Genomic DNA, 12866 nt, shown 5'->3' on the forward strand with positions numbered 1-12866 from the left:
TCATCTTGACCTGTTGGATTAGTATAATTTTAATTTGTTTATATTTTATTCAGAGTACTAGCACTTTTAAACATATTTAAAATCATTTGCATTTACTATTTCTTAAAAGTAAACTCTCCGTGTACACCCATTTTCTTTTAGATTATGATTCTTTTCCATATGATTTGTAGAAGTTATATATATGTATATATAAAGCTCATATATATATATATATATATATATGAGCTTTTCTCATTTAAAATAAAGATGACTTGTTACATGTGGGACTAAATTGATTTAGTGTCTATAACTAAGCGTGCTTCCCCTATAAGCACATTCACAAATCGGAAAACACTTCATTCTTAGAATACGTTTCCAGATTTTTTTATTCAGAAAATACCATCATTAAAAGGCATTTTGAAGTTATTTACAAATCTCCGTACCCCATTATGGCATACATTTGTAGAATGCATTAGGAGACTTTAAAACATTTTATAGTTTTATAATTTTATAAAACTATAAAATTATGAAACTATAAATTAAAGGTGATTTAAAGTATTTTTATCATTTATAAAGCTATAAAAGTAATACATACATACTCATCTGTTTAAAAAGTCCAATGTACATGAGTGTACAAGTTTTCTGCCTTCCTCCCAGGCAGCCCCGCTGCTCATGGTTTGGTGTGTATCCCTCCTAACTTTCCTATTCACCCTCGATACATGTTTACATAACTGTCCCCCCAAAAAGTGAGAGCTCCATGCTCTCTCATTGCTTTTTCTCCCATTATGGCTTTATCTTGGAAGTCTAGAATGGTGACATTAGCGATTCTGTTTTTTAACTCTGTAAGCAGACTATCCCCACAGACCGTAGCCAGGCCTGGGGGATCTAAGGGGCTTGAATGGAGAAGGTCTCTGGAAACATCAGGCAGCCCACTGTGAGCAGCTGGTTTCTCCTGGAACTTCACCATCTGTACTCAGGGGACGCTGTACACCCAGCGTGGTGGGATTAGATCTGGGGAGCTAAGTACAATCACAAGGAAAGAAGGCCTTTATGAGATGGTACCTAAAGACTCTGGCTTTGATTTTCAAAAGGTTTGGTTTCTCCCCTTATTTAAGTTTTATTTGGTTTTTTGATTGTTTTGTAAGATGAACCTTGAGGCATAAATCCTTGTTATCGGCAAAGAGAAGGAGTGGGACCATAACGGTGGGGACACAGAAGTGGGCTCCAAGGAGCCCCGCCCCAACTCTTGAGCAGTAGGGTTGGCAGGTGTACGTGCTGGGGCAGCCACTGCCTCCCACGTAAGCCTGCAGGAGGCAGGCCGGTTCTCCCAGGTGGATCTGATGTCCTCACACCCAAGCACCGAGTCCGCTCCCAACCCCCCAGTACTCTCCCAGCGAGCACTCTCCCAGCAGTGCCCTACACATAGGGGTGCTCTGGAGCCAAGGGGAGGAGGGGTTTCAGGGCCTCCTTGTTGGGCTGAGAAGTTCTCACTATACAAACGAGCCCAATTCAGGAGGCCTCTATGCACCCAGCTTTGCGTTTCAGCAGGGGCGCATCTCTCCAGAGAAACACACCCCTTTTTCCTCCTGACAAAGGCACTTTCTGCTCGGCCAAGCCCCAGGGGCCTGCATCTGCCTGAGGGAGATTCTTTCAAGTCAGCCCAGAGGCACTGTGTAGACTCTCCAGGCCCTAGCTGCAGGAGACTCCGATGGGCCTGCCTGGGGAGCTCTGACCTAGCAGACGGGTCTTGCCCAGCATCCTTTGGGCCACCCTTGAGCAGCCCTCCTAGACTTGGGAACAAGCTGAGAGTTCTGGGAGGGTGGCTGGGTAGCAGTTTTCTTGAATAGAATCCATTCTTGTCCATTCAACAGATATTTGAGGCTCTACCATATGCCAAGGCCTGTTCTAGCTCTGGAAATAGACAGAACAGGACAGACAAGGTCCTGTCTTTGTGACGCTGGCATTCTGGTGGGGGAGGCCAGACAGGGAACAAGTGAAGTAAGTAAACAAGACCATTTTCCAGAGAGTGCCGCGAGGAAAATAAAGCACAGGATGGCCTAAGCGGCAGTGGGGTGGGGAGGGCGGGGGAGCTAGTATGCAACTCATACCTGAGAGGACCCTCTTCGAGAAGGTGAGACTCAAATGGCAGGAAGAAGGAGTCATGACAGCATTTTGGAAGAACATTCCAGGGAGCCAGCAGAGCCCAGGGAAGCACCCAGGGCTGGGAGACACTCATCTTGGCAAAGAATAGTCGGGAGCCAAGAAGAGTCTGAGGAGTTAGAAGAGGAAAGGGCCAAATTGTGCAGGTCTTGTGGCCAGGGTGGCACATCACATGTCTTCTTCCACATCCAAAGGAAGGTCACAGGAGGTTGAAGTAGGTGAGTGAAATGGCCCCAGTGAATGTTTAATGGGAACTCGGGCGGCTTTGTGGACAATGCTGGGGGCGAGGAGGCCAGGAGGGCAGCAGGGAGACCAGCGAGAGGCTGCTGCGGTGGTCCAGGTGAGCGAGCGTGGTGGCGGGAACAGGAGCCTGTGGTGAGATGAGAGAAGGGATGCATTGCCGGTATCGCTTTGGAATTGTTGCTGACATGCCGTCCAACAGAAGCAGGGCCGGGGGACTCCAGACAGGCCGGGAGCGCTGGTGTCACTGTTTCTGTGCTTGCAATGAATGAGAGCGGGACCAGCCAGGGCCCTGGGACCCTGCGCAGCAGGCCCTGGTACTGCGCCTAGACTCAGGTACTAGGGCCCCTGAGCTGGACCTCACATTAGAGGGCCCCCTCGTGCCCTCATCTGGCTCTTCCCTTCCCTCAGGGCGAGGAGTCTACCAGGTCAAGGGATTTCCTGCTCAAACGACCCAGAGGCAGCTGCCTGGGTAACATGGGTCATGTTACCAGGTACTTGGCAGTGTGCACACCGGGAGTCCAAGAGGTGATGGGAGTGGGGTGCGATTTTCAGGGGGTATGGGCAGAGTTGCAGTCCTGTGCTGGGAATCTACACCCACCTAAGGAAGCTTCTGGTGGGGGATAGTCCAAGGGGTAGATCACAGTGCCCACCAGCACAAAGCTAGTTGGCAAAAGCCTGGGAGACAGGCTCTCTCCTTCACCTGGACTGGCCTTGGCCATAAACCCAGCCCCATCCTCACATACAGCCTTATCTAGGCCCCTCCCTGGCAATCCCTGCACTCCAGCCCAACAGGCATCTTGTCCTTTGTTACCAGAACATGTTGTGAACTCATAGCCTCTCCACCTTTGCACCTGCCATTCTGTCCACCTATCCTTGCAAATTCCTGCTCATCCTTCAAGGTGCAGCTCAAAGACTCACTCTTACATGAAGCCCTCTCTGATGTCCTGTCTTAGTTTAGGCTGCCGTAACAAAATAACAAAATTGTGTGGCTTAAATAACAGAAGTTAATCTCACAGTTCTGGAATCTGGAAGTCCAAGATCAGGGTGCCAGGATGGTCGGGTTTGGGTGAGGGCTCTCTTCTCTGGCTTGCAGGCACGGCCGCCCTGCTGTCCTCACACGGTGCCAGTGTGGGTGCTCTAGCCAGGTGGGGCGGGGGAGAGGAGATCTCCCTCTCTCCCCTTACAAGGCCACCAATCCTATCCGATTAGGACCCCACCCTTATGACCTCATTTAATCTTAATTACTTCCTAAAAAAAATATCTCCAGATTACAGCCACTTTGGGGGTTAGGGCTTCAACAAATGAATTGGACTGAGGAACACAATTTAGCCCATAGTAGCTCCCCAAATAAAATTTGCTAATACCCCATCCAGAGGCTCCTGTTCACCAGGGCAGGGTGTCCCATTACCACACGGCGCCTCGGTCCTTCATCCCTACTCGTATCTCCCACCAGACCTTTGATGAATTAGTGGACGAAGTCCCTCTGCCCACTCCCATCATGTGGTCTTCCCATGTCCCCTCCGTGGTGAGGAGTCCCTCGTTTCCCAGCAGACTGTGTTATCTGTCTCCCCAATTATGCCCAGAGCTCCAAGAGGGCAGAGGCCACTTCTTACTCATCTCTGGACATTACAAACCTTGCACAAAGCTGGCTTTGTGGGGAAAATTCTGGTTCTGTTGTGGAAGGACCTGCAGCCCTGGATGTGGGCCCCACTGGGGGCCTCTCTCACCCCGCAAAACACCCGATTGATAATGCCTGATTCCAATGCTTCCCCCAGCCCTGGGAGCCTCAGAGATTTCCTCCATCCTAAGAGGAGACACTCCACCTGCAACCATGGCAGGAAACCAGGTGTAGATGCTATGAACAGGACACTTCCAGTAGCCTTTTCTTTGCTCCCACCCTGGGACAGCCATTATTATTGGCACTGCAGAGACGTGGAAAGCCCCCTCTGAGTTCCTCTGCAGGCTCCACAGGTGCTGGCTGAGACAGCAGCTCCTCAGCTCACATGGGTTACTTATTTAACATATCTACTTTTACTCTCAGTCCAAAATCAAGCTAAAAATATTTTATGTTTGAGGTCTGGACTAAAAAATGAAGCAGTTGGGTCATTAATCATTGGAAATATGATGATTAGAAACTTGATTAAAGCACAGGGTGCATTCCGCAGTCGAAATAGCTTCTTTCCTGTGACCACTGCGGAAGCCCGCCCGTGTTTTTGCGCCGGCCTTGAGGGCTCCTGGGCAGGTTGTGGCGCCTTGCCAAGCCTTGGAAGACTGCTGTCTGCGAGAGGGTCTGGACTAGCGCAGCCCAGCGCTTCTAAGGCAGGCACACCTCCAATCAATATCCAGACAGCGTTGGACTTCGGAGCACGAAGTCATAAGGGCGGTGGGGGAGGAGGGTAGTGGCAAAGGCGACTTTCGGGTCCATGAGGTCCCCTGAGAGCCCCGCTGTCCCCGCGATCCCCATAGAAAATGCGCGAGGCGCCACGTGGCTGCGGAGACCCGCCGCCAAAAACCTTCTCCAATGAGTTCGGAGGCGGCGCAGCACCGGGAAGGGTGGGGGGGTCGGGGACAAGGGGAGGGCACTGGGCCTGGCCACTTTCCCCCCCCCAGGGTCTCGGGAAATCCAGCGGCCTGAGAACCAACCAGCAGGTTCTCCCAGTACGTGCTCGGACCCTGGGCCTCAAAGACTCCGAGACCCGGGCTCCCTTGACACCCCTGCTCCCACCGTGGAACCCACCTGAATGGGGAGTAGGGGAGAAGGCAGTGGATTCCACCCCGTTGACAGCCAGCCCACTTCGGGATCCCCGTTCCGGAGGCAAGTTCGCCTCCTCATTCAGTGCGCTCCCCCTCGCTCCGGTACCCCAGCCCCGGAATCCAGCTCCGCCCGTCGCACAGGAAAATTTTGGCGGCCCCGCGAGGGACAGCCGTCCGAAGCCCCGCACACTTAGCAACCCTAACGCTCCGGCGAGGAGAAGTAAAAAGAAAAGGTTTTCCAGCCCAGGCGGTCAGACCCGACGAGTACATCGGGCTCCCCGGCCGCGGCCGCCTCCCCTTCCCTCCGCTCCCCGCGGGGTCCTAGCGCCCGGCACTGAAAAGAACCCCGAAGTACTGTGAGAGGCGGAGCTGGGGAAAGGTGCATGGAATCCGTGGGGTCGCCTGGAGACCACAGATAAAGACGCAAAATCACAACGCTCCGGGCCTCTCCACGTCGCGGCGTGCGATGGTCCGTACCTCCCAAACGGTTCTCTGCCGCCCACCCCAGCCCCAGCTCTTTCTCCACGTCGCCGCTCTCCAAAAACCACGATCCTGGACAGGACTGATTCTAGCTTTTAAAGCGAGCCGGCGCCACAGTAGCTCGGAGACCATGACTTGCCCTCCACCAGCCCTCGGCGCGGCGGCTGGGTGCTCCTGGCCTCACGGGCCGTTGGCTCGAAGTGGGTGTCTGGCAGAGGCTAGAGAACGGAGGGGCCCACCACCGACCACGGGTTTGTGGCGGGGACAACTCGGCCGAGGGCTGGGCACCGCAGGCGGGTCGCGGTTCTGCTCCCGCTGCGGGGGCCAGTGGGAGTTGCGTCGCGGGCTCTCCCGCCACCCCTGGGCTCCTGCCCTACTCGCCGTCTTCTCCTGAGGGCAGGCCCTAAGACCCAGGAGGCGCCGCGCGCAGTCGCCGCGGGCAGGACACTAGAGGGCGACAGCCAACCCCGGTATAAATGCGGGGCCCGCGCGGGCCAGGCCAGTCGCGACCCGGAGCTGCGCGGGCGCAAGCTAGTAGGGGCTCCCGGTGGGCGGCGGCAACAGCGGCGCCCCGCGCAACCTGGAGGCCGCCGAGGCTCGCCATGCCGGGAGGACTCTAGCTCCTCCATGGAGTCGGCCGACTTCTACGAGGCGGAGCCGCGGCCCCCGATGAGCAGCCACCTCCAGAGCCCCCAGCACGCGCCCAGCAGCGCCGTCTTCGGCTTTCCCCGGGGCGCGGGCCCTACGCAGCCCCCAGCCCCACCTGCCGCCCCGGAGCCGCTGGGTGGCATCTGTGAACACGAGACCTCCATCGACATCAGCGCCTACATCGACCCGGCAGCCTTCAACGACGAGTTCCTGGCCGACCTGTTCCAGCACAGCCGGCAGCAGGAGAAGGCCAAGGTGGCCGCGGCTCCCTCGGGAGGCGGCGGCGGCGACTTTGACTACCCGGGCGCCCCGGTGGGCCCCGGCGGCGTTGTTATGCCCGGGGGAGCGCACGGCCCCCCTCCCAGCTACGGCTGCTCGGGAGTCGGCTACCTGGACGGCAGGCTGGAGCCCCTGTACGAGCGCGTCGGGGCGCCAGCCCTGCGACCGCTAGTGATCAAGCAGGAGCCGCGCGAAGAGGACGAGGCAAAACAGCTGTCGCTGGCCGGCCTCTTCCCGTACCAGCCGCCGCCGCCGCCGCCACCGCACCCGCACCCGCCGCCCGCACACCTGGCTGCCCCTCACCTGCAGTTCCAGATCGCGCACTGCGGCCAGACCACCATGCACCTGCAGCCCGGCCACCCCACGCCGCCGCCCACGCCCGTGCCCAGCCCGCATCCAGCGCCAGCTCTCAGTGCCGCTGGCCTTCCCGGTTCCGGCGGCCCGCTCAAGGGGCTGACCGCTGCGCACTCCGACCTCCGCGCGGGCGGCGGCGGCGTGGGCAAAACCAAGAAGTCGGTGGACAAGAATAGCAACGAGTACAGGGTGCGGCGCGAACGCAACAACATCGCCGTACGCAAGAGCCGGGACAAGGCCAAGCAGCGCAATGTGGAGACGCAGCAGAAAGTGCTGGAGCTGACCAGTGACAATGACCGCCTGCGCAAGCGGGTGGAACAACTGAGCCGCGAACTGGACACTCTGCGGGGCATCTTCCGCCAGCTGCCAGAGAGCTCCCTGGTCAAGGCCATGGGCAACTGCTCTTGAGGCGCGCGGCTGCGGGACCGCTCTGGGCAGGCCCCTGGCTAGGACCTTAAGAGTGCTTTCGGTCTCCGGGTCTCAAGACTGTCAGAGCCGCGCATGCCAGGACTAGGAGATTCCGATGCCGCCTGAAAGCCTGGCCTGCAGCGCGTGCCCCTTGCTTTCTTCTGCGCAGGACACGGTGCGTCCAAGATGAGGGGTCAGACAGTGGTTTCTTCCTGTAAAAGAGGAGAAGCGTCGTGGGGCCAAGCCGGGAGCCTGGAAACTCTAGTATTAAAGAATAACTTTGTGCCTTGGAAATGCAAACTCACCGCTCTGATTCCTACCAAGTAGGGGGAGCAAATATGTGCCTTGTCATTTTATTTGGGAGGTTCCTGCCTCCTTCCCAAGGCTGCAAGGCTGCAGCTGGCCCCCATGAGAGAAGGAGGGGTGCAGTCCCCATGCAGGAGGAAGGTTCAGGGAGGGCAGAGATCCGGAGAGCTAGTCCCCAGCTGTTCCTCAGCTCCTTGTCCTTGGAGGGGAGGAAACACAGGGATCTGGGATTCTGAACCTATGGTTGTTCCCCTAGGTTCCCCCGGGACCCATGAAGGCAGAGGGTCCCTTGTTCCTTGCCCCTAAGCTCCCAGCCTACAGCAGGCTGGGTTTCCACCGCAGAACTCTTTGATATCAGCGCCACCAGTGAGAGACCTCACTCCCGGGCAGACCAGAAAGCTGGGTGTGGGTTAGCTGTAAGGACATATGTTCAAGAGAGTGGTGGCCTGGTGGAAGCCTGGAATGTAGAGTTCCGTCCGGGGGTTGGAGGAGGGGTGAAGGGATACGGGGAGCATCAGCCATGTCTGTCCTGTAAGTCGGCAGCATTGCCCTGCAAACATGAAGCACAGTCAGTCCATCCCAGAGGAACCCAAGTTATGAGAAGCTTTCCAAATATTTTGCTTTATCAGCCGATATCAACATTTGTATCTGGCCTCTCTGTGTCCCAGTGGTGCCTTGTGCAATGTGAATGTGCATGTCTATGCTAAACCACCATTTTCTTTGGTTTTTGTTTTGTTTTGGTTTGGCTCAGATACTTGCCAAAATGAGACTTTTCGTCAGCAGCTGCAGGGAGGGTCTGCGGCTTTCTTTCCTTTTGGTTTTGGGATTGCTTTTGCTCCCAGGGGAACCAAAGAGGGGAGATGGGCTTCCCCTTTCCTCTCAGCTTTCCCTGGGGGTGGCTGTGGGCCTCGGTTTCCTCCCGCCCCAGGCTGCCCTCAGGCTTGTCCCCCGCAGAGGCCCTGGCTCCGGGTCTGGGAGGGAGGCGCCTCCAGCCAGCACACTCAGATCGCTGGGCTTGGGAGCAGGGAAGGTGGCTTGGTTCTCTTCTTTTGGGGAGAACATAAGAGTTTCATGCTAGATGTTTTATGTATTATATCTATAATATAAATGTATCAAAGTAAATGTTGGTGTCTTTTTAAAACCAAAAAAAACTACTTCCACGGTTTTCTGTGGGCCAGGTCACATTTGTAAATAATCACAGCATATTTTCTGGCTGAGAGCCTGACTTTTATTCACTCTCCACCCGTCTTGAGCCCCTTTACATTAGAAGGGTGACTTCTCCCAACCAAGGCAAACACATGACAGAAGGAAGACAAGGCTCCAAGCCGAGAATGCCAAAGCCTGGAGAGTCTCCAAAGCTGGAGACTTTTGGGGGGTGGGGGTTATGGGACCTTGCTGTGGCCTCTCATTGGCCCTCTGGGAGAAGAGGGGCACAGAGAGGAAGCACTCTGCCCAAAGTTGCCACAGCCTCTTTGGGACTTGGGCAGGACTTGTCCAGGCTCCAGGGGCCCTTTGGCTACACTCACTTTAAGCCACTCACAGCTCCAGCTCTGGAACAGTCTCTCCCACACCTGCCTTTGCTCCTGGGCAGACAGGGAGAGGCCTCAAGCTGTAGGTCTCTCCACCCCTTCCCCTTGCTCTGGGCTGTGTGGCTGCAGGCTATCCCGGCAGGGCCCCGAAAGGCAGCCTGCAGACCTAGTGTCCCTCCACCAGCTTTCCACACCTTCCCTGCCCCAGCCTACCCAGAAAGGGGGCCCACAGCAGGCCTGCAGTGGGTATCTGACCTTTCCCCATACCCAACAATGAGCCAACCCCAACATCCACGCTGCCCACTGTATCCATCCTGCAACAAGTTCCGACCTGGACAAGTGCCCTGTGAGGACAGGCACCCAGCACCCTCTTAGCAGCAGTGAAAACCAACCAAGGGAGGGTATGCCTTCAGGCCTGAAAGAACAGGGCCTGGGAGGAAGTCACGCAGGAGGCTGGCAGGGTCTTCTGAGTTTACTCTTTCTGAGGGCAAAAAGCAAAACAATTTTTACCTTCTGTTTTCACTCTGAGAGTGTTCACTTGAGCAGCTTACAGTGTATGCCAATGTGGGCTGGAACAATTTCAAGAAATTACACATTCTTCTTAAACTCTGAAAGCTTTAGCTTTACCTGACTGTGAGGTTAATGGGGGTGACCTGCCCCCTTTCCTGCTCCCCCCTTTCTGTCTTGTGTCTTGCCGCCTCCTCACCCATGGCCACCCTTGGCAGAGGAAAAGCCACGAGCCCATTGAGGAGGCGGCAGCCTGCCCTGCTGCCTGGGAACCAAGGAGGCAGAGCCCCGCCGCCTGCCTAGAGGCCTGGGGCAGGCCACAGCTTGCTAGGCCCCAGCAAACCCTCTCTGAGTTCAGTGCTAATTCCAGTTTTTCTTGTTTGAGGGGCCAAGCCTTGGCTCCCCCCTTTGCCCCCAGAACAGATCCCAGGATGAGTGGGGGAGGGGCACCCCTCCTACCCTCAGCACTCTCCTCCCCTCCCACTGTCCCATCTCCAGGGATTTCCTCTCTCAAAGCTGTCAGCTCCTGAAAGGGCACCACTCCTTCTGCAGACCCTGAGGTCCAGGGCAGGTTTTGATGGGGATGAAATGGATCCAACCACAGCCAGCCCCAGGAAGGGGATGGGGTTGGGAGGCCCCTTGTGTCGCCCCCAATAGATAGAGCAGCCTGCCAAGGGGAGGGGGCAGCATGGGGTGAGCCTGCCCAACTCATGCTCTGTGCCAGCCAGAGAGGCCCCTGGGGAGAGCTACTCTTGCCACCCACTGCTTCCTGCAGGGTCCCCCACAGTTCCCCTCCTGACTTTGGCCTTTATGAAGAACTACTCCAAGAGCCTGGCACCAAACACACCCCAAGTATTTACTGGATGCCTACTGGATGCCAGGGTCTGTGCCTAGGATGGGGCATTCGGCTGGGAACAAGAAAACTTGGGTCCTGCTCTTGGGGATCTCACAGCCTTGTGACATCCAGATGTGTCTTAAGAGTGATAAATGCAATAAGAGGAAACTCAAAGTGTGAAGAGAGGCCACCAGGGAAGGCTTCCTAGAGGGAGCAGCTTTGACCCATTGCAGCCATGGACCCACTCCAACAGGCCTGGATGCCGCCGCCTTGCACTCTGCCATGAGGGTTAGCAGGCACCTCACCCCCTTGGCAGGCCGCCACAGCCTGGTGCCCCCCGAGAGTACTGTTCAGGGGAACCAGCCTGTAGGGAAGGAGCAAGGGCAGAAGGGAGAGAGGGAGGCACTCCTTTGCTGCCAGGTGCCTCCTGATGGTTTAGCGTTGTCACGAATGTCACCCTTATCTTTTGGATCTCCTGGGAATCTGTGAATGTGGGGTGGGGCCCTGACACCTGTGATGAGCCATTGGGACTGGTGAGGAGTGTCTGCCCCTCCCAGGTCTCCCGCCCCCTCCTTTCCAGGCAGGAACCTGCCAGGCCTCCTCCATGAGCAGCTGATTTCATGGGAGGAGATGGGACAGTGGGGAGAGGAAAAGGGAGGTCACTCCTGGTGCAGGCCAAGAGGGGGCAGAAACCCAGGAGGCCTCCTTCCAGGCACCCACAGGCCTTCCGCAGACATAGGGTAGAGTCCTTGCCCGGACAGACAGGATGTCCCATCCAGTTCTTTTTTATGCCAGTGGGTAGAGGAAAGCTTTTCTTTTATTTTCTTTTATTTAAATTAAACTAAACCACCAGCACCTTTGAAAGATCTTCCTTGCCTCTGTAAAAGACTTGTAGTATCTCCGATCTCTGGACACCCCCATTTACCCCCCTCCTCCATACCCCTCTCTGTGGATGGAGCATTTGACGTAAGCAGAGACATAGGAAAGATACCAATTCACTATCAAAGCATCTTAGCCCCATCCCAGAGCAATTAAAAAGCCAGATGGAATCTCTGGGAAATCGGCATTAATAACACGAACAATCTGTGCAGGCCGGCAGGGACCCAGGAGCCTGGGGGGGGGGGCAGGGAGGAGGCAGGGGTGCTGGAGCATGAGCTTGCTGCCTTGTGACCTGCCTGGGGGGTTGGGGATGGGGCCATCACAAGGGTCTACCTAGGTCTGGCCTCAACAGGGCTTTCCCCTCCAGCCCCTGAAAAGCCCTCTGTGCATCCTGGATCCTGGCCGCTGCAGACAGAGCCAAACAAATGTGGAACCCATTACTCAGGCAGCCACAGCTTTGGCCAGCCCCATTCTGGCACCCAAGAGCTTTGCTTCCCTTCACTTTTGTTTTTATTTATTATTTTTCTAGCCTTCTTGCCCCACCCATTAGGAACAGGGCTCCCTGGGTGACAGCTTCCATAGATGCCTTTTCTCTTCATTTGCTCTGCCCAAGCCATACCTGAGAACAGCAGATGGTATTGGGGACCCCATGGGACCTGCACCCAGAGGTTCCCATGAGGTTACAGAGTGGTGGGCACTTTCAGCAAGACTGATGTGCTCTCAGAAGCCGGAAAGATTGCTAGAGGAGCAGGGCACAGGGGTCCACATTCCCTGGCCTTGAGGGGCTCAGAAGGGGCTCGGTGAGGACCACGGGAAAAGAATCTTCTGCTGTTCTAGGCAGAGCCGACAAGCCAGACTCTTCCACAGCCCCATGTTCAGACTGTGGCCTGGAGGCCCATCCAAAATGGACTTAAAGATATAGTTTTCTCATATTCAACAAGTTGGGATGGGAATTGGCTTGTTTTAAAAATATCCTTTGTGATTCTTATGTAACCAGAGAGCCATTTTTTGACCTTCCTTCTTCCCTGTCTCCTTATCCCCATTCTTCACCCTCACCCTTGGCCTCCTGGAAACTGCTCTCCCCAAGGTCACCATGAGCTCCTGGAGCTGAATCCCATAAACTCACCTGGGATCCTGCCTGTCTTGGCCTCCTACTGAATTTGGCCTCAGGGGATGTTCAGCATCTGGCCCACGACAGGCCTTCAACACTCCTGTGAATGAATGGAACTCATCTCTCTCCTCCTTTGAAAACCATACTCACCCTCCCCTCTCCTCAAGAGTTTGTTGAGTTGGCCTGAGATGCACTAAGCAGGGGTGTGAGGGACCAGTCACACCATCGTGGAAGGCAACACAAGGGCACTTGAAATAAGGCTCATTCTACGTGAGTCATGGCATCTGTGAATTTAATTTTTTAATGCAAGGATCCTAAGAAAGGTAACCCATCCCGTGCTAGATAATCCTCTGTGTGATTTTTTTTTTTTTTTTTTTTTTTTTTTTTTTTTTTA

The 12866-nt window shown here is 55.4% G+C and overlaps 1 protein-coding gene and 1 long non-coding RNA gene across 2 annotated transcripts; one reads left to right on the forward strand and one right to left on the reverse strand.

The window, feature by feature from the left end:
* Nucleotides 1-354: 354 nt before the first annotated feature.
* LOC128779733 (uncharacterized) lies at nucleotides 355-5848 on the reverse strand. The gene is made up of 3 exons (XR_008425820.1): nucleotides 5120-5848; nucleotides 2088-2509; nucleotides 355-998 (listed from the first exon to the last, which is right to left on the reverse strand). It is a non-coding gene; the product is annotated as an uncharacterized lncRNA (long non-coding RNA).
* A 241-nt stretch (nucleotides 5849-6089) lies between these two features.
* On the forward strand, nucleotides 6090-8733 carry CEBPA (CCAAT enhancer binding protein alpha). Its single transcript, XM_024577557.3, has one exon. It carries the CDS (start codon nucleotides 6244-6246, stop codon nucleotides 7303-7305), a length of 1062 nt encoding a protein of 353 aa, XP_024433325.2. The 5' UTR covers nucleotides 6090-6243; the 3' UTR covers nucleotides 7306-8733.
* Nucleotides 8734-12866: the final 4133 nt, after the last annotated feature.

This window comes from Desmodus rotundus, chromosome 12 (genome assembly GCF_022682495.2).
Source record: "Desmodus rotundus isolate HL8 chromosome 12, HLdesRot8A.1, whole genome shotgun sequence".
Classification (NCBI taxonomy): domain Eukaryota; kingdom Metazoa; phylum Chordata; class Mammalia; order Chiroptera; family Phyllostomidae; genus Desmodus; species Desmodus rotundus.